This window comes from Scardinius erythrophthalmus (genome assembly GCF_964197995.2).
Source record: "Scardinius erythrophthalmus genome assembly, chromosome: 10".
NCBI classification, from domain to species: domain Eukaryota; kingdom Metazoa; phylum Chordata; class Actinopteri; order Cypriniformes; family Leuciscidae; genus Scardinius; species Scardinius erythrophthalmus.
In genome coordinates, this window is record NC_138230.1 from 5086461 (window position 1) to 5114328 (window position 27868).

General features: G+C 45.8%; 1 protein-coding gene across 1 annotated transcript; it reads left to right on the forward strand.

Annotated features, from left to right (window-relative positions):
- Positions 1–2874: 2874 nt before the first annotated feature.
- On the forward strand, positions 2875–27868 carry LOC308697158 (uncharacterized protein). Its single transcript, XM_081376296.1, has 6 exons — positions 2875–2994; positions 18906–18949; positions 19217–19504; positions 26194–26403; positions 26513–26575; positions 26664–27868. Coding segments are annotated over exons 1-6 (891 nt in total). The 5' UTR covers positions 2875–2992; the 3' UTR covers positions 26948–27868.

Below are 27868 nucleotides of genomic sequence, written 5' to 3' on the forward strand. Positions count from 1 at the left end.
TCTGGATGCTGGATTACCCCCCTACATACACCGCGGGTCCGCTTACACCGACATGTTTCTACAGTGGCCCTGAGCGGACAAACGCGTTTCATCACTATGTTGTTCTTCATGATAAGAATTGAGCTAAAGTCAGCGAATAAAACACTGACACAATGATGAACAAGTAACAATAATATTCGCAATAACATATCGATTTACTGAATAATTAAGTAAATATAATTTCTTAATTTATCTTTGTAAAGAAACCTCATTGATTAACTGGCTACTCTCTGCTGTCTCAGACGACGACATCACTTCCCAGGGGCGTAGAATTTAGTAGGGACGCTAGGGACGTGTCCGACTCCCTACCAATATCCAATGACCACTGATTTGTCCCTTGCAATAATTTAGATTTTTTAAAAATATATATTTATATATAAAACTAATTTTATATATAAATTAAAATATATGTATTATAAAACCACTCTTACGAGCGTTCTGTGAAAAAGGCGCAATTCCTGGTACACAATTGGTTAATAGATCTCATAGAAGTCCCGCCTCGCGAACCCACATCGCTAATCCGATTGGCTTTGCTTTTTCTTTCTAACTTGTGAGAGGCTGTAGCTTAATTTGGTTGTGAGAAGGGGCAAAATTCCTTCGAAACCTAGATGCGGTAAGTGAGGGAGAAATCAATAGCTCTGTGAACAAAAATACGGGACAAATCGCGTGAAATATTGATTCTGGGACAGTGCAGTTTTTTTCACTGTATGACAATCGCGGGATAAGTAGCAAACCCAAACTGTGTGTGTGGGGGGGTTGTGTTTTTTGTGTGTGAGTGTGTGTGTGCATGCGTGTGTGTCTTTCTGTCTTTGTCTGTATGTCCTGGTAAACCCTTGTGGGTGTAAAATGCCCCACAATTATGGCAATATCCGTAATCCTAATGGGGAAAGGATTTTTTGATCCACAGGAGGAAAACAGTGTATAAATTAACTAAGTGATGTTTTTTGAAAATGTAAAAATGCAAAAAGTTTTCTGTGATGAGTAGGGTTCGTAGTTTATTTTTACACAGTTTGCACAGTATAAAAAATGTGTGTGTGTGTACACTTTGTGATGGGCACTTACAGTGAAAGATAATGACAACAGGCTATTTTATATGTGCTTGCTATTTAAAAAGATGTATAAATCTGACAAATCATGTTTCTAGTGTTGAAATTTTTAAGCACAAGTTTCTGTAAGGGTTGTGTTTAGGGGTGGGGTTTGGTCTGTCTAGGTCATATTAAATATGAATTATGAACTTGATAAAAAAGTGGAAGTCTGCAATGCTTACTGATATAGTGAAACAAACGTGTTTGTCAATTAGGCAATTTTTTATAATAAGTGTCAAACTGACAGCGAGAGGAAATCAGAGTTCAGTCAGTCACACACTCTGCGCTGACTGGCGAGGAGGAGTTCAGTCAAACTGAAAAAATGCTCTGATTGGTAGCACTTATACGACAAGGTGCCAGCTCAGGGTGCTGACCCACTAAAGACTGTCCGATTAGAGACCAAACGAAGATGCACTTTTCTGGGAATAACCCATTTATTGTCACCACTCAACAGACTGGCTTGTATGGTTGTATTTGTGTGGTTTTCTATAAAATAAACAGTAAAATAAACATGAATATACATAATAATAACAATGATAAATTACAACAATTAAACATGAGCAATAATGTAGTATGATATTTTAACATCAATAATTAAACATGCACATTATTATAAAAAACAAAGCAAATGTAAGATAGGCTGTAACTCCTATATTATATTCAACACAGATGTAATCTGACACCTTGTTATGCTGTGAAGATGGTATAGCGCTGCTCTGACTGGATTATGAGTGCGCATGCGCGTATGGAATTTTCCACAACAGTTCTCCGATTAAATATAGAAAATATACAGCAAATTCTGCTTCAAACAATAACATAACATGTAATAATAAAAGAAGTATAACTCTAGTCCGGATAATACTAAAGTATACAAACATACGAGCTAGAGTGGCATGAATACACGAGGGGGAAAACACACACACATCTATGATATAACGTTACATCACGGGCACAATAACTTGTTTCTAAGAGCGAATGCAGTACTCATCCAGTGTATAATCAAGGATTAAGTTACAAACTTACTTTTGCATTCACGCACAACACTTCGTCCGAAATGCGGTATGTAAAACATACCGATGTCTTCAGCGTCAATCTCCGAGTCCCGTTGCATTGTAATAAGCATAGATATGATATCTATGGTAATAAGGAATTTAAGCAACAGCTGCGAATGGAGCGGCTACGGCGACCGGTAGTATGCTGTCACACCGCCGTAGCCAAGAACGTAAAAATCCCTAAGCAACCGTAAACAGGACAGCGCAACGGGGTATTAATTCATTTATTAATCAATCGTTAAAATTAGCTTAAGTTTAAAACATTTGAACACATATTATATAAAAGACTAGTGGTACAATCATAAACTGATGCAATTGCAATATCATATGCCATACAACAACATTTATTTACCTAATCTCTCACGTTGTAGCGACTCCGGCAAATCAGCTGTTCTCCCGTAGTAGACAGTTACTGTGCGTTCACACCACCGCCGGCGTGTACAGTTAGAACGTCGCAAAGTAGCAGTTCAATTCGCGCATGCGCAATACAATGCCAGAATGCCGTTGCCCAGAGCCATAGAGAGAATTCTCTCTATGGCTCTGCCGTTGCCGTTGCCGTTCCACCCATAGGGGTTCCACCAGAGGTGCTTAAAGTCAAGAAGTCCCTTCTTTCTCTGTGAGGGCGGGGGAGGTCACATGCTCAAGGTTTCTGGACGCTGATTGGCTCGGGTAAGGTGCCGTGTGTGTGTGCCTCAAATACAGAGGGAGAAATTATAAAGAGAGGTTAGGTTTGACGACAAACTATAGCCTTTTTTACACACACACTCTGAGCTGACAGCGAGAAGAAATCGGTAAGGAGTTCAGCCAACTTTTACCATGTAAGTTTTCATATTTTTAAATATATCGATAGCTTGTGTGTTTTTGTGTTCTTATACCCCAGTAGTTTTGTCTGTTTGTGGGAAACTCACCCTGCTGATGTTCAGGAGAGTCAAAGACAGTCATGCTGAATTTTTTCAGTGAATATATTAAGACAATTATTTTTATGGTTTACGTTTTATAGTGGGGTTATTAATATAATTGTATGTTTTAGCATGATTACTCCTCCGATTGGTTGGTAGCTGGGAAATTAACCTCTAAAACGAAAGTAACCTCTATTTTTTTTTTATTAAATATAAATTGATACATTAATCTAAGTTCTTGTTAAAGAGACTCAAGAAGGAATAAAACGGTTGAAATCTATAAAGTTTACTAAATGACAAAACAGAGAGAACAAAACTGTTTAAGAGAGATAGAGAAGGAGACATATCCAGGGTTTCCAATTCAATGCACTTGTACATAATGATTAGGGATTTGGGATTATTTTCATTGTCGATTAATCTGTTGAATATTTTCTTGATTAATTATAGAGAAATTATAGGCCATTATAGCCTGTATTCTTTGCTTGACCATCTAAATCATCTAATGGCCATCTAAATCTCTGCCATTCCACTATACAAGAGTAATCCATCTATTATCGTAAGTCTTGTTAGAAAACCAACAAAAAAATAAACCAACAAAAAAATAACTGTTCTTGAAAATTCTTTAAAAAAAAAAGATTGTATGGAAGAGGAAGCTCCTGCAGCAGGTGCATTAGCTCAACAAGTAGCCTCAAGCTACATAACACAATATAATTTATTAATATTACACTTTTACTTAAAGCTCACTTTAAAACACCATCGAGTATTTGTATCATATTCCGGTCGCGGTTTAAAATTGTTTTAAGTCAAAAAAAGATTTTGAAATATGTTATATTTAGCATTTTATATGAAGCTAGTGGCTATCTTTACTAGCATGCATAAGTTACTGTAAACATTCTTTGTTCCTATAATAAAATAACCAAAATCGAACAGAAATCACACACACAAACCAGATATACTTGAATCCTGCATTTATTAGCTTCTTGAATCAGATGAAGAGGTCCGTCTGTTTGTCTGTAGTTTAGTCGTAGCTCAGAAAGAGGAAGTATACACAGACAGCTAGTGATGTGACATTTGAACCGGAGGGTGTGTCGAGAAAAAAAGGGCGTGCCAATGAAGCCGCGATTCGAGGCTTGTGTTGTTTATGTGAAATCACGTGACTAATGACAAACGAGGCCTCGGCAGAGAGTGCCGAAGTTATGACGTCATTTTGTAGGACAACCCGGAAGTTAGCGGCGCATGGGTTCCCTCGATCGAAAAGCAATGCATTTTCCTCATAGACTTTTGGAAAATTGCAAAAAATAAGATCTGTGTTCAACAAAGAGTTGTGACCTTAACACGTTTTGTCTATCAAGATAATCTTTACAAGTTAATCCAAAATTTATACATTTTGAAGCCTAAATAAAGCCGTCAGATATAAAATGCTAACAGTAGGCTATAAACGGACTACAGCAAACCATGGTCGCGGATCAACGTCATCATCAAGCTTCCTCAAACTTTATTTAAAAAACACGCTCGCTCATTATAATCTGCGCTGTGTATGTGTAACATATTTTTTACAGTCTTTGGTATGAACACTTATCCACTTTTTCATGAGAAATATTGCCCATTCGTTTTTTCCAAAAATGTTAGAAACTAATTTTGTTTATGCGTGCCTCTCTGAGATTTTTTTTAATCTTTTGTTAATGTTTTATTCATTCGTTTATTATTTTGTTAGTTTATATAAACCTTAATATTATTTTCTTTGTGATTAAGATTATTATGCCTGATCATTGTGCCCCAAATAAACTTTAAAGATTATCTTTCACTGTATTATGTTTGATTGTATGTTTGCATACCATTTGCTAATTCGCCAGGAAAAAAAAGCGCTTTTACCATCTCAGAAGCACTAACGTTATGGCCGTATCAATTTCCAATCTTATGTCCTTTTTCTTAGACGATAGAAAAAAACATAGATCGAGGAGAGAACCACTATAAATCTGTAGTATACAATAGTTTAACATTTAATTTGTGTATTTGTCAGACAGGCAACTTACAGTGCATTAAGGCTATACATATCAGCGTGTTCTCTGGGAATTGTCCACGTTTATATAGCACATTAAATGTAGTTTAACATTTACTACTAAAATAACACAGATTAATATTGTTACCTAATGCCTTAACTACCGGTAATGCTGTTTACAAATACAATCATATTATTATAAGTGGGTAAAAGCCAAGTTCACAAATATCAGGGTGCAGGACCCACCCTTTCTATAATTATATCCAAACAAGTTACAATAAAAGTCAATAAACCAGGTATTATTTTTGAATATTTTGAATATTTTAATTAAACACATTTCTCAACGTAACGTTAGCCTTTAATAAAACTGGAGGATTAGCGGATCTAATCTATTAAACAGTGGCAAAGTAAACAAGCTTTTAGGTATTTTAGCTGTTGATTTGGTTATGAAAAACGTTTATTCTTGCTACTGCTAGCCTTTTTTACTCCATCTGGCACGAACCCAGAGTCTCCGCTGGGTAACATCGGACGGAAAACGGTAAAACGAGATTTCATTTTCATTCGATGACTTGTGGTTGCATCTCGGGACAAAACAAAAATAACGTTATGTATATTAACTGAAAGGTAAACTTCTAAGACCGTGAAGCTGAAACGCGGGCTCGTGAGAGATTTCATGTTTGTCATGATGACGTCTAAAGTCCCCGCCAAAGGATAGTCCATTTTAGCAACTTGTTAGCAACCACCGTTTTTAAGACACAATAAAGTTTTAAAAAATCACAAGCAGGTTATAACTGGTGTGTTTTATGTCAAAGATCAAAACGTGAAAATATTTAGAGGCTTTGTTAACCACAGACCTTATTTCAGGCGATTTAGCAAAAACCCATTAAAAAAACCCATAGACTTTAGGGCGAGGGAACCCGTAGTGCTAAAATGCTAACTCACTTCCGCGTTTTGGCCTACAAAGTGACGTCATAACTTCGGCACTCTATGTCTAATAGCAGAGAATGTTTAATAGGAAGAGAATTGGCACTCTCTGCTTACTTCCGGTTTCTGGACTGGCTGCAGTAACACGTCTCTGTCCATGCGGGGGCGCTCGCAGGCGAGTGCAGAATGAATGGAGGTCTATGGCGCTATACCCCTCAAAATCCACTTTTCTCAGGATACAATTTTTTGTCTAGTAATTTGAATGTTGTATTCGAAAGGAAATGCAAAGAAATTGCACATTGCTGGTTGTTAGATTTTTTAGAGTCACTTATTTGCTTTAAAAAGTCTTTTAAAATGTCAATGACGTCATACACATCATACGACCAGAGATACTGCTTTACGGCAATCCTTCAGTCACTTTCGTGCTTTCGCACTCTGCACTTTCTTTTCTCTCGAGGCATCGACAACACAGCTGACACAGGTAAACACACGTGCTAGAAGAGTTTTTGTTTTGTTTGTTTCTGGTCCCGCTTCGGATGCCACGATACCATCAAGCGGTATCTCTGGTCGTAATCAGTCCTTCACTGACCAATCAGCGTTCATTAGCAGAATGCTAGCGTGTTATGGGCAACAACAACTCAACCTGTAAGAAATCGAAAGGACATAAGTACTCGTTCATTCAACTTTCGACCTATAACCCATGTTGAACTTGCAAAACCTACAATCAAATCTGAGATTTCTCAACGGCAATCGGGTGAAAGAGACACATTTAGCCGTCTAGCCCCATAGACTCCCATTCATTCTGCACTCGCCCACGATCACCTCCAGTGGAATTCTAATGGAACTGCAACCAAGATCGATACAATGGGGCTAATAGGAAGTGCCAAAGCTCTCCGTAGACAGGCTCTGGCCTTGGTTTGGGTGGATACGTCATCGGTTTGTCTGAGTGTCGCTTCCGGATAAAAGGGGTTTCGAAACTCGCGCTTCCTTGTGGGTGTTGTCAGGAGTAGTAGAAGCAGTAGTTGTAGTAGTAGTTGTAGTAGTCTCCCCCCACCATAAGCACTGCACTCAACACAATCTCACTTTTGTAGGCATGTAGGCTAGTTTGGGCTAGTGACTGATGAATCTTGATGCAGTCTGCTGCTTCCTGCTGGCAACACCGCAAAAGATTGGTCAACACTGACAGTAATGCAGCCTTCTGTATGATGGGTAAATACCATATTCACAAAGCAAAATACCTTAAATTCAAACCTAGTTGCAAAATTTTTGCTTATGATTTACAGTTATTATTGTCTTCACTTCAAAAAATCCCCTCTAATAAAAAATCTTTGAAAACATCCTCTATTATAGAACAAGTTTTATATAAATTGTAAAAATATTTTATTTACAGTTATTATACCATGGTCTGGGTGAATACTCGATTCTGATTGGCTGCAGGGTGTCCATTAAAAAGTGATAATGTACACCTAGGAAAGGCGTCCCGTCAATTTGCCTGATGACAGTTATAAATGATTGCGCTGGCTCAAACTCACTGCTCAACTGCTGCGGTCGGGTCGCTGTGGCCACGTTGCTTGGCAACGCCTGTATACGGGAGATATTAAATAGTGCGCTCGACTTAAAGGCAGGGTAGGTAGGATTTTTCTAAAAAAAAAAAACATTCCAAATTTGTTTAAACTGTCTATATATACCAATACATAATTAAAATGTAAGTACTCTGAAAAAGAAAATATAAAAATCGAGTGACTGTAGACCTTTTTATCTGCAATAAACACAGCTCATTATTTCCATTCACTCCCACCCCCTCCCTTCTGAGCTCCTTCCAAAGCCACGCCCCCAAAACACATGAACGCGCGACGCCAAACGCTCAGGCTCAGCTGGAAGACGCATTTATTACCTGAGACGAGTGGAGAGGAAGGAGCGCAGTACATACAGTGACATCATGTCAGAATCACATGTAATAAAATACCTAACTTTATCACTATGAATATAAACAAATAAGATTTCTTTTAGTACTCACTATCAAGCTAGCATATCGATAATGGTAAAGTTTCATTCGGTAACAAGCTATATTTATAAGGCAAAACTAAAAACAGGTTGCATTGATACACGTTTTTCCATTACCATCAGTTACACTGGGATGAAGGTGAATTTCGTGTAAGATTCATTACATATACGGTGTTTTGCATGTAAGAGTTTCCATGATGAAAACATTGTTGACTCTAATGAAGACTAACGTACACTCCGAGTCCGGAGACAAGTACCGCATCGTCGGTTCAGGGACAGGTCTGGGGTTGAGAAAGCAGAGGAGGTCGTTCAAGAGTGCGGGCAACCAGGGTCCGAGGAAGTAGTTTTTGCCTTGTTTGCCTTCGCTGACTGCATATGCAGGTGCTTTGAGCTGAATATTTCCGGGAACGGTGACATGTGATGAGTGCACGCAGGGCAGCGCACGCAGTGGTGCTCGGCACGAGACATGAAGGCATCTGATTGGTTCTTTACATTCGCACCGAATGGCAGTGATTGGTCAGAGTTTTTACTGTCCTACAGCTGCTACAGAGGTCTGATTGTTTTCATTCCTTTTTCTGAACACATAATGTATTGACTACTATCAGGATGGAAGGACCATTTCACCCAGTATAAAAAAAATGTTTCTGAACAGGATTACCTACCCTACCTTTAATAAATAAAAACTCTCACGATTTTTACTCTAAAACACATTAAAGTATTATTAATTGATTAAATATTTCTTTCTTTCGTAAGTGACCATGGTATAAGCGGGTTAATGCCCTTCGAGGTGTCCATTATCAGGTATTAATGGACTTCGGCGGAGGCAACCGTCCGACGCGCGCCGTCGTCCATTAATACCTGATAATGGACACCTCGTCGGGCATTAACCCTTACTTATTTACTTTCATTTTCTCTGTATCCCCACATGTTCATGTTCATTGTTCTGTATTATTTCCATTGTACTGATTTATATTGTAATGCAAAAAAAAAAAAAAAAAAACAGTCAGGACACTAAAACTATAATGCATTTCATACAACTGCAAAAACACTTGCATAATAATAATAATAAATATAATAATGATACTGACTTACTACAGATGAAAGTCTAGCTCACAATCTTTTTAAAAAATTCAACTTAAAGGAGCATTTCACCCATGGGAACATTGATCTTTATTGAAAGTGGGTCATATAGTCGAAATGTAAAATAAATATCGAATTTGGTGCCTTCTTGACCGAAAAAAGACAGACAGTAACTTTAGGGTGCATTTGTATGAAAGACAACAACTCCCACAATGCACCACATTGGACAGCTCCGCAAGCCACTCCCACTAATCCAGAACAGCGTATATCCGCCTATCTTTTCACTTTCTAAAGTGTTTACTGCATTTACAGCAAGGCAGATATTGGCAAAATTTCACCTGTAGTAAGTCAGTCTGGTCACTAATAAACACAACAACCTTTGGAACATGGTAAACACTTTAGGTGAATTAAAGTATTCTATTCGAATTAAAGTATATATTTTCATTAAAATATTTATGTACTGTAAGAATTGATGAATTAGGAAATGCCGGACAGTCTGTTTCGGGGGTGACCAGACCCTCAGAGGACAAAGGACCTCTCTGGAAATTACCATTTGAACTCACCATCGAGAAGAAAGTCTCACCTCCGAATCATCCTAATCTACATCTCTTTCCCTCTCCTCTCACCCCCTCTCTCGCAGGCTCAGATCACCTGAATTCACCCAAGAAAATGTATAGTTTAATGTGAATGATTATCACAGAGTATTTTCATGTTTGGTATCATTTGAAATGTCACAGTGCGACTGGTTCAAATTTCCCATTTCCAAATAAGTAAAACAAAAGGTAATAAGGTTTTTAAGAGTTAGCTGGCACACAAAGGAAGATGATCTCCTGGCAAAATGTTCTCCTACTCCTATTCCAGAGCATTTGACGTTTTGTATCGATTATCTTTGAATTGATTATGAAATTGGCATGATACATTTACCTGACATAATAAATTGTTACATTTGATTATTCTAACTGACTTTGACATTATTTTCATTGAAGAGTTAAACGGAATAGTCAAACATTCACTCATAATTAATGATCCACAGATATCATTAAAACCTTTTCATTTATGGAGTCAGATGAAATAACGAGTAAATACATATTTTAATGTATTAATCAAAAAATACTTCGAGAAAAGGTCAGTAACACGTAGAGACCTTCTGCGCTGGTCGGACACCGGACTTTGGGACGATTTAGCACGAGTTTACAGTACTGTACAGTAAGTGAGATACTGGCAAAATGTCACCTGTAGTAAGTCAGTATGGTCTCTATGAACAAACTACAAGCTATAAACAAAAGCTAAAAAGCTTTTGGTGAATAACAGTAACTTTTTTTTCTGAAAATAATTGTGTACTGTACATACAGTAAGGGGGGTAATGGCAAAATGTCACTGGTAAGTCGGTGTTACTAATAGTAACCTAATGCAAGCTTTGGAATTTGAACATGTCAGTTTTTAAATGTTAAAAGAAATTTTAACTAGTAAAAATTATACGTTTTAACGCAGTTAGTGTAATTGGCAGACGTTCCCTCAAGCATTATGAGCCGTGACAGCGCATTAAAGCACTCTCAGGTATAAATATGCAGCTATAATGCATGTAAGGTTATTTTTAACGAATATTTCATGTCGACATAAATTGATTGACTACTGTTAAAAGTAATATTGGTATTGATATATTATGTAAGACTACCGACTCTATAGAGCAGTGGCATGGAAAAACGAATGTCTGGCGAATATCGAACCTAAAACGATATTGGTTACTCACGTAACCTCGGTTCTCTCTAGAAGAGGTTCTCTCGTATTTGCGTAAGTTTAGCTTACGCTACGGGAAAAGTCATCTTTTCTCGAGATACTGAAGCCAAAAATGATCCTTAATTTTCATATATTGTCCACGCAGTGCAGCAGGCAGCTAGCAGAGCTAGAGCGAGCAATACTGCGCGCTCATTGGCTGCCGCAGGGCAACTGCTTTAGCCTACCGGTGAGCCCGGCGTGACGTCACGCCCAATGAGGCGGCGTCTGAACGTATATAAGGAAGGCTCGGAGGCTAAAACTCTGGTTTCTGTCGAATGAAGCGACATGAGCTCGCGGCGCGAGCACGGCAGGGAACGCAAATACTCGTTCCCTCTTCTAGAGAGAACCGAGGTTACGTGAGTAACCAGTATCGTTCTCTTACGAGAGGTTCTCTCGTATTTGCGTAAGTTTAGCTTATGCTACGGGAACCCCAATGTCAACGCCGTGCGCGCCTTGCATCCACATATAAACCCCCGGAAGGCTCGGGGGGTCTAAAAGTGGAAGAACAGGTGGCCAGCAGAGCGGGCCAACACGTGTCCATAAGCACTCATAGGGAAAAGGATAGAGCGGCGAGGCCAGTCTATATATCACTGACATACCCTGAGGTGCAGCTCGACCAGGAGAGCTAAATTGAGTAACTAGCCTGCGCACACATAAGCAGGACATAGACCCGACTTAGACTGACAGAAGTTTAGCCTGCAGGGCGGGAACTTCCAGGTTATAGAACCTGACAAATGTAGAGGGGGAGGCCCAGCCCGCCGCCATACAAATGTCCTGAATGGAAATCCCGCTGGACCATGCCCACGATGAGGCCATGCCACTGGTGGAATGAGCCCGTACGCCCAAAGGGCACTGCAGGTCTTTGGACGCATAAGCTGCAGCAATAGCGTCCACTATCCATCTGGATAGTGTCTGTTTCGAGGCGGCGAGACCTTTAGCGCGCCCACCAAACGAAACAAAGAGCTGCTCCGAGCGCCGAAAAGCGGCAGAGCGCGTGACGTAACACCTTAGAGCCCTGACAGGGCAAAGGAGGCTACTGTCATCCCCACTGCCGGACGGCAGAGCTGAGAGGGAAATAACTTTGGCTCTGAACGGGGTACCCAACACTTTGGGGACATAGCCGTGCCTTGGTTTGAGAATGACCAACGAGTCATTAGGTCCAAACTCAAGACACGCCGCGCTAACTGATAGCGCGTATAAGTCGCCCACGCGTTTCACTGAAGCCAGGGCTAACAGAAAAACGGTTTTAAACGTCAGGTATCTCAACTCCGTAGAGCCCAGGGGTTCGAAGGGATAAGCTTTTAGGGCCTCTAGGACCAAAGACAGATCCCATATGGGTACCAGAGGTGGCCGTGGAGGGTTCAACCTCCTGGCCCCTCGTAGGAAGCGGGTAATGAGTTCATTCCTTCCCAATGTGCGGCCGCGCGCCGAATCGGCGAACGCAGCGATCACCGCAACATAGACCCTGAGCGTGGAGGGGGACCTGCCCGTGTCCAAAAGCTCCTGAAGGAAGTTCAAAACCTGTGGAACCCCACAGGATTGAGAATTCAAACTCTTCTCCGCGCACCATTTGTTAAACACAGACCATTTAGACGCATAGAGCCGCCTCGTCGAGGGAGCTCTGGATTGCGCGATCGTGTTAACTACTCCTTCTGGCAAATTAACGAATATCCGTTGATCACCCACGCATGCAGAGACCAGTGCTCTGGATGGGGATGCAGAATTGAGCCTCGGGCTTGAGAGAGAAGGTCTCTCCTCACTGGAATCTGCCACGGGACTGTTCCCGACAGCGCCGTCAGCTCTGGGAACCAAAACTGGTTTTCCCAGCGTGGGGCTATGAGGAGCACCGCGCAGCGTGTTTCCCTGATCTTCGCTATCACCTGAGGCAGCATAGAGATCGGGGGAAAAGCGTACAATGGGACGTTGGGCCAGATTTGGGCCAGCGCGTCCTCGCTTTTTGAGAAGAACCTTAGGCATTGAGCGTTCTCGCTCGTGGTGAAAAGGTCGACTTCTGCTTTGCCGAAGCGACGCCACAGCGTCTGGACTGTTTGGCTGTGTAGAGCCCATTCCCCGGGGGGAACATTGTCCCTGGACAGCCTGTCCGGTCCGTCGTTTAGGCGACCGGGCACATGCGCGGCTCTCAGAGAGCGCAGCGAGCCCTGAGCCCAAACCAAAAGGCGCTCTACCAGAGCGCGCAAGGTTCTGGATCTGATTCCGCCCTGACGGTTCACATACGACACCACTGACATGTTATCCGTGCGGACTAGCACATGGTGCCCGTACAGGTATGGGAGAAAGTGCTTCAGCGCTTTCTCGACCGCCAACATCTCCAGACAGTTTATGTGAAGGCTTTTCTCCTGGTCCGACCAACGGCCGTAGACCGGTCTGCCCTCGTGAAGCGCTCCCCAACCTGAGTTGGACGCGTCTGTCGAGATCACTTTGCGGTGTGAAATCACCCCCATCTTAACTCCTAGTCAGTACCATTCGGCTGCCAGCCAGGGCTGCAGGGCTGAGACACAGCCCTGAGTCACTCTGACCCGAACGCGGGCTGAAGCCCACGCTCTGCGGGGCACTTTCGAATTCAGCCAGCATTGTAGCGGGCGCATTCGCAGTAAACCCAGCTGCAGAACTGCTGCAGCTGAAGCCATATGGCCCAACATCCTCTGGAAGGTTTTCAGGGGGAAATACCTCTCTTTTTGAAAAGACGCGGCGAGGTGTCGAACACAGCGCACGCGCTGTGTTGACAGCCTGGGTGTCATGGCCACCGAGTCCAGTTCTATTCCCAGAAAGGAGATCGACTGGCTGGGGATCAGAGAGCTCTTGGTCCAGTTCACCGAAAGACCCAGGCTTTCTAAGTGACTGAGAAGCAACATTCCGTGGGAAGCGAGCACTTCCGCCGATTGCGCCAGAATGAGCCAATCGTCCAGATAGTTCAGAATTCGCATCCCCGGTGATCTCAGGGGAGCGATGAGCCGCATCCATGCACTTCGTAAATGTACGGGGTGCTAGAGACAGGCCGAACGGAAGGACAGTGTATTGATATACCTGGCCGTCGAAGGCGAATCTCAAGAATGGCCTGTGACGGGGTATAACCTGAATCTGAAAGTATGCGTCTTTCAGATTGAGAGAAATAAACCAATCCCTCGGGCGAATTTGCGCGAGGATTTGCCTGGTCGTGAGCATTTTGAACGGCCGTCTCATGAGAGCTTTGTTCAAATATCTCAGATCTAATATAGGTCTGAGCGCTCCGTCCTTCTTGGGAACGAGGAAATAACGGCTGTAAAAGCCTGCCTCGGTTAAAGAAGGGTGAACTCTCTCTATGGCCCCTTTGTGTAATAGTTTCGTTATTTCTGTGTGAAGCAGATGGGCTGCTTCCGAGCTCACCACCATCTCGACGCACGTTCGAAACCGTGGCGGACGGCGAATGAACTGTAGCGAATAGCCCCGTATTACTGTATTCAGTACCCATTTCGACACGCCCGGAATAGCTTTCCATGCATCTGCACTCATAGCTAGGGGTCGAATGGCCTCTGGGTCCCGCCCGCCCGCTGCTCTGCGCGGTGCTGGGAAACGGGGGCTCACTGATAGCGACAACCGGCTGAGCAGTACTCACAGACACGGTCTCTGGAGACTGAGAGGGCGCTGTAATGGGCAGCACGAGGCGCGAACGCGGGGCGGGCATGAGAGTGTTTACAGGAGAGTGTGAGCGCTGAGGAGCGGGCACAGAACTCTTCACTAAAACACGGCCGGTGGCATGGGGCTTTATGTGATCTAAACCCTGAATGTGTGAAGCAGAGCGGGCAGTGTGTGGGAGTGAGCACTGGACAGTGGGCACATTTCCTACACTTAACACTTGAGCGGCAACCGCACGCTTTATGTGAGTGTGCTCTGTGGGATACACAGGGGAGATCGTGCTTGTGTGTAGACATGAACACTTGGGAGTGGGCATATTTACTACACTCATAACACCGTCGGCGTGAGCCGGGTGACCAGACATTATGCTCTTTTTTCGATAAGCTGGCCGCGAGCTCGGATCAGCGAATCATCATAAAAAAGTTAATAACCAGAATTAACACTCTTTTCCAGATTTTTCTGGGCCGCTGTACGAACAGCGTTTGTGTGCAGGCGAGCGAGTTGTGTAACTGACTCATTGGCTGCAATACACATCTGCAGTCGTCTTCTTAGGTGACTGACAGCGCGAAACGCTTGAAGGCTCATATGTTTAAACTCTCATAATTACTCGAGCACCATCAGTGGGAGGTGCGAGGGGCGGGTTCACCTTCTGCATGTGAGAAGCTGGCCGCGAGCTTGGATCAGCGAACAGCATAAAAAATATTTGCTGCCAGAGCCGGGATCGAACACGGGTCTCTGGCGCGAAAGCCTGTTATTCTGCCACTGAGCCACAGGGGAAGAATGAATGGGCTATTGGTTCGCTCGAGCATATGAGAGTGCGTCGTCATGTTTCGCGTTCGGTGACAGCGTGCAGACGTGCGTGTATTATAACAGGCTCGTTACTGCAATATTAACATTTTCAGCCGCCTAAACTCAGAGGGGGCTGAGAAACGTATGAGAATTGGAGAATGGCCCGGCCTCAGCGGGGCTACAAACATCTCCATCACGCGGGGTGCTGAGCATTACTCGTGACCGCCCGCTCTGACATCGCTTGAGAACGGCGCAGTTTGCGCGGGAAGCGGGGCGAGTAGCCGGAGCGTCATCATGTGTTGCAGGCGTGCGTGTAAGTTAACAGGCTCGTTTACTGCAATATTAATATTTCCAGCCGCCTGAACTTAGAGGGGACTGAGAAATATGTGAGAATGGCGGTAGCCAAGCCTCGGCGGGACTCATACACTCTCTTTTCTCCTATCGCCGGTGAGTGACGGGCGCGGGGGCAGTAGCTTTCTTGTAACGTAAAGAAAACTAACCCCGTGACTGTCAGCTTCTGCAATCCCTTGTGAGCGGCGCAGTCTGCGCGGCTCGAACAGAGGGAGAGAGTGCGGGGAGAGCGAGTGGCCAGAGAGCGTCATCATGTTTGCAGGCGTGCGTGTACTGTAACAGGCTCGTTTACTGCAGTATTGATATTCCCAGTAGCCTGAACTTAGGAGGGGACTGAGAAATATGTTAGAGATGGAGGTTAGACCGGCCTCAGCGGGTCTAGAACACTCTTTTCTCCTTTCGCCGGGAGACGGCGGGCGGGGGGGGGGGGGGGGGGGTTACGGGGTAGCTTTCTTGTAACGTAAATGTGGCGAGCAGGACGAGGTCGAGGGCCGTGGGAGGACGGCGCGAGGCCGGTGGCGTGATTATGATGAGCCACACCTGTGAGACGCACCGGTCTCGCATCTCTCACGGAGGAGCGGAGGCATAAAGGAGGAGCGACGACAGTGAAGAGGGAGAGAGGACAGGCCTGATTTTATTTGATGTTGTGTTTTGTTTTGTTTGGTGTTGACAGCAGTCGTCCGTGAGGGGCTGCTGGCTTTTACTTTCATTTTGTATTTGTTTTATTTTGATTAAAAATGTTTGAGTGTTCGCCGGTTCCCGCCTCCTTCTTCCCATAACATCTAAACCTTGTTACATTGGTGCCGAAACCCGGGAAGAAGGAGGGACACGCTGTCGGAGAGCCCTCGCTGCTGGGAGGAATCGCGGTGCTGAGGAGGTCGGGTAGCACGAGGGAGCGTCGGCCGCCGATTGCTGCCCGAGGCGATGGTGCTGGATCGAAAGAAGATCAGGTGGGACGGAGAGCTCGCTGCCGTCCTCCTGGGTCGAGGAGGGATGGCTGCCATCCGCGAGGGAGCGGAGGAGTCGCTCCCGTTCGCCGTGGGCCGGAGCCTGTTGCCGTCGGCCATGATGGGGGCGGAGCAGGGGACGGGAGGCTCGCTGCCGGCTGCCCTCGACAGGAGGAGCCATCGCCGTCCGCCAGGAGGCGGAGGAGCGTCGAGCCGTCCCCCAACGGATGTCCAGTACCATCGCATGGCACCGCGAGTGACTCTCAGCTGGTTGAGGACCGAGCGGCAGTGTGTCCGGGAACCGGATCAAGATTTTTTTTTTTTATTTTTTTTTTTTTTGTTGTTGTTGTTTTTTTTTCCTCTCTCCCCTCTCTCGTCTCTGTCGCTCCTCATGCTTCCGTCTCCTGTACTCTCGCCTCGTCTGTCCATACCCCCAGGTACCGCAGCCGCCGTGATCGGTCCCCCCCCGGGGAGGGGGGGGGGGGAGTAGGCGCAGCCTCGGTGGTACCCCCCGGCCTGCGAGGGGCGATGGGGGTATGTGGCGAGCAGGACGAGGTCGAGGGCCGTGGGAGGACGGCGCGAGGCCGGTGGCGTGATTATGATGAGCCACACCTGTGAGACGCACCGGTCTCGCATCTCTCACGGAGGAGCGGAGGCATAAAGGAGGAGCGACGACAGTGAAGAGGGAGAGAGGACAGGCCTGATTTTATTTGATGTTGTGTTTTGTTTTGTTTGGTGTTGACAGCAGTCGTCCGTGAGGGGCTGCTGGCTTTTACTTTCATTTTGTATTTGTTTTATTTTGATTAAAAATGTTTGAGTGTTCGCCGGTTCCCGCCTCCTTCTTCCCATAACATCTAAACCTTGTTACAGTAAAGAAAGCTAGCCCCGTGACCGTACGCGTCTGCGATCCCTTGTGAGCGGCACGTTTGCGCGGCTCGAACAGAGGGAGAGAGCGAGTCCCGTAATCGTCCGCATCTCTAACACACCTTGTGAGCGGCGCAGTTGCGCGGCTCGACAGAGGGAGAGAGAGAGCGGGGAGTGGTGCGAGGCATTTGAAACAACGCCTCGAGGAAATTTCTCTTTTAGGAGCGAGAGTGTGTGTCGCAGCGGCGAACAAACACAGCATGTAAAACACGTGATGTAAATAGACATAGTGAGAAAGGATATATCGCCGGATAGCTGAGCTGGCACGGCAGGCTGAAGGCGGCGAGAATTCGTCCGGCGCTGGCTCGATGCTTTCTCGACGGCGGCGGCTTCTCTTGGAGAACAGCGATGCGGAGAGCTTCGCTGAAGAGACAGAAATCAGAGTTTTAGCCTCCGAGCCTTCCTTATATACGTTCAGACGCCGCCTGTTCTGGCGGGCTGTGACGCGCGAGGGCATGCGCGCCCTCATTGGGCGTGACGTCACGCCGGGCTCACCGGTAGGCTAAATCAGTTGCCGCGCGGCAGCCAATGAGCGCGCAGTATTGCTCGCTCTAGCTCTGCTAGCTGCCTGCTGCACTGCGTGGACAATATATGAAAATTAAGGATAATTTTTGGCTTCAGTATCTCGAGAAAAGATGACTTTTCCCGTAGCGTAAGCTAAACTTACGCAAATACGAGAGAACCTCTCGTAAGAGAACTAACTTTACCTCGCTTTGTAAGCGATAACCATCAGGACAGCAGTGATGTGTGAACTGAATTTGGCAACAATACAGTGAAGTTATTGAATATTTGCACTTTGCAGACGCTCTCTTCGGATCTGTGTCTCTGCCTCATGCATGTTCCTCGGTGTATTTTGTCCAGTGCTAAGAAAAAATGAAACGGAAAACACCTTTTAAAAACAGATAACAAAGTAAAATATCAACTGCCATTAACTTATCATCTAATAAGATTAAATATCAAGTGTCTGTACAGTATGTGTTCTTCTATTAATGTTCAGGGCTTGTTTTGTTTGTTCCATGCTCAGATAAACAGGCCAATAAGAGACTATTAACTACTATTATTCCTTTTAATTATACTAATGTCTAATTACACCGTCTACAGATGAATAAAACTGATCAGAGATCAGGTAAAAACCATAGACACTTGTATGTTTCACTGCTGAGGACGAATTCAATGAATCCGCATGATTCTCTCACTCACACACACACACACACACACACACACACACACACACACACACACACACACACGTCCAATGTGCTTTCTATGATGGGAGAAACGAATATAAAAACATTTTTTAATCATGTAAGATCCACATGTGAATCAATATCTTTCAAATAAAATGAAAGTGAGTGTATAATGTGTGTATCTGTCACATAACAAACCTTCTGTTTTCTCCTCAGGATGATTCTCCTTCTTCTTCTGCTGTGCTTTATCAGTTATAGCGGTCAGTATCATTTATTTAATTTAGTTTTTTAGTTCAAGCTAAAGTTATTCTAGTGGATTGTTTTTCTGTTGTGTCTCTACTGTCATCAACATTTGAAACGTGTAATGTGGCACTTCTAATATTGTTGGCTACTTGTTGCCTTCATTAGTTTTAATCAATTTTATTAAAATAACTCCACTAGAATATTTAAGATCATATTGATTTAAGACATTCATTTTCCAGTATTGATAGTGTGTACTGAGTGAATATTGCTGTGTGTATTTGCAGGATCCTCCACTAAAGCTGTGTCAGGAATAAAGGGAGGAAACGTCTCTCTATCATGTGGATCTGAGGACAGAGAGATTGTGGCTATTAGTTTAATCAGTCTGTCTAAAATCATCCGTGTGTGTGAGAAGAAAAACTGCAGTGGTCGAGTGTTTAAAGAAGGATCATGTGACGTCGTCATCAAGGATCTGATCTACAGTGACGCTGGGAAATACTTTTTATATGTTTATTACAATAATAATCAGACAGAAGTGAAGCGACAGACCCTGGAGTATCATCTTCATATTCATGGTAAAGTCAAAACTGATCAAACCATCATCATGTGTTTCTGGATTTCCTTTAATAGTGTTGGTATTGTGTGCAGGACTAGAAACAGCAGAAACACTGAAGCGGACAAGCTTAAAGGTCCCATGACATGAAATTTTCACTTTCTGAGGTTTTTTAACATTAATATGAGTTCCCCTAGCCTTTATATGGTCCCCAAGTTTCTAGAAATTTTAATCGGTGTAAATCGAGCTTTTGATATCTTTCTCTGACTTTGAGAAAATGGACGCTCAATCGCGATGATCTTGAATCTCCTCCTTGTGACGTTATAAGGAGGAATGTTACCTCCCCTGTCTCTGCTTTGCCCGCCCAGAGAATATTTTCCGCCCATGAGAAAATGAGCTAGGAAGTAGGAACGCGCGTGCGCGATTTTAGTTTGTCCACGAGAGATATAATGGCTTTTGAGCGAGCGAAGCATAATAATTGCTCAATAATTGGATGTACAAATGAACACCGAGGGGTTAATACAGAGCTGGGCTTGCTGAACGTCTGAAACTAAAGTCTGGATCAGTACCAACTCTCTTTGGCTCAGCTAACGTTACACAACTCGGACAAGTAAGTCAACTCAACTAATGATACAAGTTGTTGCTTTACTGTTTATGGTTACCTAGCTTGTTACACGTAGAATGTGGCTGTAACATTAGCTATGCAGTTACTTGCGCTAATGTAAAGGTAGACAGCATCAAGTATGTGTGTGAATACACACACTGTAACGCGAGTGTTGTACACTTCTTTGTTATTTGGATAGCGTTTTCCTGTTGGTTAACTTATACGGCGTGCACGATATCCGCATTTCAAGATCGCAGAGCTTGATGTAATTGTAATAAGATAAATTACAGACGTTACAGATCTCCCGTGAAAAGGCTGTTAGGTTAGCGTTAGCTACATGATAACTAAACCATCCGAATAAAGTACCGTATCCAGACATAATATTTTAAACTAACCATTCGGAAACGTCCTGCTGGAGCTGCTGAGTTGCAACTTCTTCATCCGTTGCTTCTCCATCTGGATCAGATTCTGGGTCAAACTGAAATGCTTGAACGATTGCGTGTCTCCGTGCCATTGCAATATATCCAATGTAAACATGCATGGTCTACCGTTGCAGCAGATGGTCAAGGCCACACCCACCCTCCACCTTACGCCGCCTTTCTCCTCCTCATTAACATTTAAAGCTACAGACACCGAAACGGCCCGTCTGAAGGAAGCTCATTCTGGGACTGGCTTATAGTGGCTATAATTCTGCACTGAGACTGAATTTTTAGAAAGAGATTTCAGATACAGTACTAGGGACCACTAAGGCCTATATTAAAGCCTACAAAAAGTAGCATGTCATGGGACCTTTAAAGGACAAGTTCGGTATTTTACACTTAAAGCCCTGTTTTCAGATCGTTTCTGATGAAATAGAACGGTTAAGATTGAAATTTGCACACATGCTGCTGGCCCGAGAATTTTCGGTTCCCTTTCGTGGTCACTCCGAGTTATGTCGGTTGACGACGAATGGGGTTTCGCTTAGAAAGCCTCTCACCTTCGAGTATACAAAACGAGCCAATGGCAAGAAAATGCCATGGGTCTGCGGAATTTGCATAGCGTATGTCCGCCCCACCTCGTGGGTATATAAGGAAGTACGCTGGCAACATGCAGGTATGTTTTCGTTTCAGAGCCAAGAGTTCTCTTCACTCCTACAAGCCATTCTGAATCATCTTCTCTCTACGAGACGAGCGGCTCTTCAGTGTGTTGGTGTGACGGCGCGTTCCAGCGAGATCGCATTGCCTGCTGCTGATCTGTGCAGTGATCTGCCGACAGTGTGTGTGTTTCTACCTGGGCGCTTCAGCACCCTGCTGAGCTTTTTCCTCTCTCTAAAAGAGCTGCACGCGGCACGTCTTTTTCAAGATGGCTCACCCGTGTATTTACTGGATGTGGGCGCGTGATTCATCTGCCTAACGGTCACGAGCGCTGTTTCGCGTGTTGGGCTTAATCACGCTCGGCAGCGCTCGTGGATGAGTCATGTTTTCATTGCGGGAACATGACCATCGCGATGTTTATAGATCGAGACTCAATGATCCTTGTGTGAGAGTCCCCTCTGCCAGACCCCAATCTATCTCTTCTTCGAGAGGGGATACTTTGGCTGGTGGTCAGGGTGATCTGAGGGTTACGGTGTGGCATAATTCCGACGAGCTTTCCTCGGGCCACGCCCCCCTCCACATCGCAAACCGTGGGGCTTCCGTGTGTTCCTGGTTCCTCTCAGGAACACAGTGTTTTCATTCGGGGCTCCAGCAGATGGTGTCATGTCACCCACAGCATCACAAGGCAGGGTTGATTCCTCTGGAAATGAGGATTCGACTGCGTTGCCTCCCTCGGGAGTGTCAGCGTTAGTTGAGTCAGATCCAGAGCTGATGGCCATGCTTTCCGGGGCAGCTGAAAGCATCGGTTGGAGTGGCGTCGCCCTCCCCCCGAGCGTTGTAGGCTTATGATTGGTTCCTGGGTGCGTGTTGCTCTACAGCACTCACTCCCAGTGCCTTTCTCCCAGACGTGCATCAGGACGCCTCCGGCTCACGAGGGTCCCCGTGACTTATCACGGCCCGCGGGCGTCCTCTGCCTTCGCTGCACTCGATCGCGTGGCGATAATAGGCTGTATGTTCTCTGTCACTATCGTGGCACAGGCATGCAGTGCTGTGTGTTGCCTTCGCCTTCGAGGCAGTGCTGACTCGGGAGTTCTGTCAGACCAGGCCGCCGTGGAATGTTGGTCCTTCCCTGGCCAACACTGACAGAATGCTGAAACTTGACCACGCCCCCACGCAGGGACGCTATGCCTCCCATGTCCGGGCTGGTCAATCCGCCACGCACACTACTGACCTCGCTCTACGGGCGACATCGGTACCTGCGTGTTCCCGGGCCAGGTGATGTCCACAGGTGTGGTCCAGCAATGGGTTCAGCCAGGTTGATGTGAGGGGGTCTGAGAATTAATTTTCTCAGCTCCCCTATGTCCCAAGCTGGGCTCCTCGGCGGTGTGGTTGAGGACTGTACCCTACAGTCTTCGACCCCCCCCCCCCCCACCCCCCAGAAGCAGACTGAGGCCTTCTGCACCAACGGTCATTCGTCCGTGCGGTCTCCTTAGTCTGCTTCCCGCCAAGGCCGCCTCCCTGCGGCTCCTCCCCTCGAGCCTTCACCGGCCCGAGCAGGAGGAGGATGCAGGAGGGCGGCACTTGACGGGCAGCTTGTAGTTAGGGCTCAGTTCTTCTCAGGAGCTGGTAGCAGGGCCACTCCTTCCCCCGGTGGAGGGCCGGGGGAGAATCTCTTGTTTGAAGAACTGATACCCCTTCCTCTGAGCCCCAAGAGGCTGTGGATGTCAGTGAGCGCCGCTCACGAGCCTTGCCACTCTCGTCCTCCTCTGTCGCCAGACCCCTGCCAGAGCACACCCCCGTGGAACGCTGGTCCTTCCCTGGCCTCCTGTGGCAGGACGCGGCTAATGACCGTGCCCCCGCACCGGGCCGCTATGCCACCCACGCCTGGGCCAGTCATTCTGCCTCGCTGCAACACCGAGGGTACATCTGTGGTTCGCATGACCCTGCTGGTACAGTTCTGGGAGCCTGGCTAGGGCTTCCCAGGCTATCCTTCTGGGTCGCGAGAACCATCAGGCTCGGCTACGCGATTCAGTTCGCACGGTCTCCTCCCCGCTTCAGGGGAGTCCGCTTCACTATGGTCGGTGGCAATGCCCCTGTCATGAGAGCGGAGGTCACCAGCCTACTGGCGAAGGGTGCGATCGAGACTGTCCCTCCAGCCGAAATGAAGTCTGGCTTCTACAGCCCCTACTTCATTGTATCGAAAGAATCCGGTGGGTTACGGCCAATCCTCGACCTGCGCGTATTGAACCACTCCCTTCACAGGCTGCCGTTCAAGATGCTCACGGCCAAATGCATCCTCCAGTGTGTGCGGCTGCAGGATTGGTTTGCAGCGATTGATCTGAAGGTCGCCTACTTCCATGTCTCCATTTTACCTCGACACAGACTGTTTCTTCGGTTTGCTTTCGAGGGGTGGGCATACCAGTACGCGGTTCTCCCATTCGGGCTAGCCCTGTCTCCTCGCGTCTTCACGAAAGTCATCGAGGCAAACCTTGTTCCCCTCCAGGAACACGGGTTTCGCATCCTGAACTATCTCGACGACTGGCTGATCCTAGCTCACTCTTGAGACCAGGTTTGTCTGGGCCTTCGGGTCAACTGGGAGAAGAGCAGACTCTGCCCCGTGCAGAGGATCTCTTTTCTCGGTATGGAGATCAACTCGGTCGGTATATGGCATCCGCAGCCGCAGTAACGCCGCTCGGATTGCTTCATATGAGACCACTTCAGCTTGGCTTCGCAATCGAGTCCCGAAGTGGGCATGGCAACACGGCACGCTCCAAGTCGCAGTGACTCCGGCCTGCCGTCAGACCTTCACCCCGTGGACGAACCTCAGTTTTCTACGGACCGGAGTGCCCTTAGAACGAGTTTCCCGGCATGTTGTTGTATCAACAGATGCCTCCACCACGGGCTGGGGCACCATGTGCAATGGACATGCTGCCGCGGGCTCCTGGACAGGACCCCAGCGCCTTTGGCATGTCAATTGCCTCGAGTTGCTGGCTGTACGTCTCGCCCTGCACCGCTTCCGTGCGTTGCTCAGGGGTCAGCATGTACTAGTCCGATCAGACAATACCGCGACAGTAGCGTACATCAACCGTCAAGGTGGTCTACGCTCCCGCCGTATGTCGTAACTCGCTCGCCACCTCCTCATATGGAGTCAGAAGCATCTGAGGTCGCTTCGAGCCATTTATATCCCGGGAGACCTGAACCTTGTGGCCGACGAGCTGTCTCGGCTTCGGCCTCTCCCTGGAGAATGGAGACTCCATCCCCAGACGGTTCAGCTGATTTGGGATCAGTTCGGGGACGCACAGGTAGATCTGTTTGCCTCCCACGACTCGTCCCATTGCGACCTGTTTTATTCCCTGACCGAGGGCATGCTCGGCACGGATGCACTGGCACACAGCTGGCCGCGGGGCCTACGCAAGTATGCATTTCCCCCAGTGAGCCTTCTTGCGCAGACATTGCGCAAGATCAGGGAGGACGAGGAGCAGGTCATTTTGGTTGCCCCGTATTGGCACAACCGGACCTGGTTCCCAGAACCAGTACTCCTCGTGACAGCACCTCCCTGGCCAATCCCTCTGAGGAAGGACCTGCTTTCTCAGGGACGGGGCACCCTATCGCACCCTCGTCTCGATCTTTGGAACCTCCTTGTGTGGCTCCTGGACGGGACGAGGCAGGTTGAGTACCCTACCACCAACGGTGGTGGCTACCATCACTTCCACTAGAGCATCGTCCACGAGACATGCCTACGCGTTGAAGTGGAACCTCTTCGTAAACTGGTGTTCTTCTAAACATCAAGAACCCACGAAATGCCCGATCAGTGTCGTGCTTTCCTTCCTGCAAGAAGGGTTGGAGTGAAGGCTGTCTCCCTCCACCCTGAAAGTGTATGTTGCCGCCATTGCAGCACATCACGACGCAGTTGATGGTAAGTCTCTGGGAAAGCATGACCTGATCATCAGGTTCCTGAGGGGAGCGAGGAGACTGAATCCTCCTCGTCCTCCCCTCGTACCCTCTTGGGACCTCTCAGTGGTTCTAACTGCCCTGCAGAGTGCTCCCTTTGAGCCTCTGCAATCAGTGGAGCTTAAGTTCCTGTCTATGAAGACAATGCTCCTGGTTGCATTGGCCTCCATCAAGAGGGTAGGGGACCTGCAGGCATTTTCGGTTGACGAAACATGCCTGGAATTCGGGCCGGCTAACTCTCACTCATACGTGCCCAAGGTTCCCACAAGGTGGTGAACCTGCAAGTGCTGCCCTTGGAGGAGGCACACCCAGCCTTGGCACTGCTCTGTCCAGTACACGCCCTCCGTGCTTACGTAGACAGAACGCAGTGTTTCAGGACCTCAGACCTGCTCTTTGTCTGTTATGGTGGGAAGCTGAAGGGAAAGGCTCTCTCCAAGCAAAGGTTGTCTCACTGGATAGTGGACGCCATTGCTCTGGCATACCAGCAGCAAGGTCGACCATGCCCCCTTGGTGTGACGGCCCACTCCACTCGGAGTGTGGCCTCCTCTTGGGCCCTAGCGCATGGCGCCTCACTAACAGACATTTGTAGAGCTGCAGGCTGGGCGACACCTAAAACACTCGCGAGATTCTACAATCTCTGAGTGGAACCAGTTTCTTCTCATATACTCGCTTCAACTAGCCGGTACTAGATTCTGCTCAGGTGTCTTCGCTTGCTCGCCATTCCTCTCCACGGACGGGATACGTGCAATATTTCCGCAGGTGAGCCTAATAAGCCCTGAGTCTCCTCCAGCACTGTCGACATCAACACCAGGGTTATGCCACCGGCAGCTTTACCACAGAAACCGAAAATTCTCGGGCCAGCTGCATGTGTCCAAATTTCAATCTTAACCGTTCTATTTCATCAGAAACGATCTGAAAACAGGACTTTAAGTGTAAAATACCAAACTTGTCCTTTAATATTCAGAGTGGATTGGGGTTTTCCAATGTTACATCTGGTCCCTCAATCCTATATGTGATTATGGCCTTGATTAAATGACACTATTATAATAATGATTAATGATGAATGTCTGTGTTTCTCCTCAGATGAGATTTCTGTGAAGAAAGGAGAGGATCTGAAGTTGGATGTTCTGTTGATCAATGCTGATAAAGTGGAGAGAAACTCTAGTGAAGGCTGGACAGAGGTGTGGACGAGAGGTCACGGGGTCAACAGTGATCGACTGACCGTCACTGACACTGGAACATACAGAGTTCTGGATTATAATAATAAAACCTTGATCACAGTCACAGTCACAGGTGAGAGAAGATCAGTGGATGAGAGATATTTGAGCTGATTTTTAATCAGGATTTGAACAGAAAATGTATGCTAAACTGTGTGTGAGGAACCTTTCAATCTCCTCTACAGAATCTAGAACCGGATCAAAGGGAAAACGGGATACAGAGGATAACAAACCTAAAGAACAACATAGTAAGTAAAACAGGAGACAGTGAGAGAAAAAGAAAAAGGAAACAACATTTTTAAAACTGGTGTTCTCTACCCTCCTTCCTCCTTTCAGCTGTAGAGCCTTGGATTATTGGACTGTCAGTGTGTGGAGCTCTGGTGGCTCTGCTGGTTCTGGCTGGGATTATATTTGCTGTCTACAAGAAATACCAACGTCAGCACAGAAACACTGATCATGATGACTACAAGGATGTGCCAATGCAGGACATTGTAAACCCAGAACATCTAGTGATGACACTGGCTACTTCACCTTCAGATCAACAGATCTACAGAGGATTCTGTCAGCATACTGAACATCTGCAGCGAGAGGAGTGTAGTATTGGTGTTGGTGGTGTTTGAGGAGATTCCCCCCTTTATGTGTAAAGCTCTATATTAATGCATCAAATTATTATTTATCATCTACAATAATATCAGAATTGTTGTTTTATCGATGTGGAATCTGACATTATCGAGGCACTCATATTGCAAATTGTTCGATTTTCCTGTAATTTGTTTCTGTCTGACTCTCAGTACAAAAGGAAAAGTGTGTCCATATTAATCATCTTTAGAGAGATTTCTCCTTGCCGCTGTTGCCTTTAACTGATCTCTACAGGAGATTATACGGTGCTTCTCTTTGTAAACTGAATTGAATCCTCTCTTGGTCTGAAATGATCCGGCATCAAGATAAACTTCTCTCCTTTTATCACTGATGTTCCCTTCTTCAAAATGTCAGTGTAGGCTTCATGTCTTACGTTACATTAGTGATGGACTTCCTCCTTTAGTGTTTAAAAACAACAGAAAACACATGCGGACTGTTCTCAAAGTTTAACCAGAACACTTAAACATTACATGTGTTACTGAGATCTGTGTAAAGTTATATTCAGTCTTTAACTCATGTTGTGACATGTAAACCAGGAAGAAACATGATTTATAACTGAATAATTAAATGTATCATGATGTGCATGATATTAAAAACAACACTGGGAAATCAGGAGGATTTTAATATATCTCTGCACACAGTGGTTTGATGCAATGCATCTAAGTGGGAATAAACTGATATAGTGAAAGACGGTGTTTATGTACATATACATGAATTGTAAAATATTGTTTATAAATATGTATGTTTAATATGGCCTTTGTTCTCTTTAAGTGTCTTCATCATCATCTATAGACTTTTTCCATTCCACTGTTGTTTTTGTCTGCATAATAGGGGATCTGCTTTATTTTTTGTAAATCTGTGAGTAGTATTGTGAAAAACTCAATAAATTAAACCACTTTTGT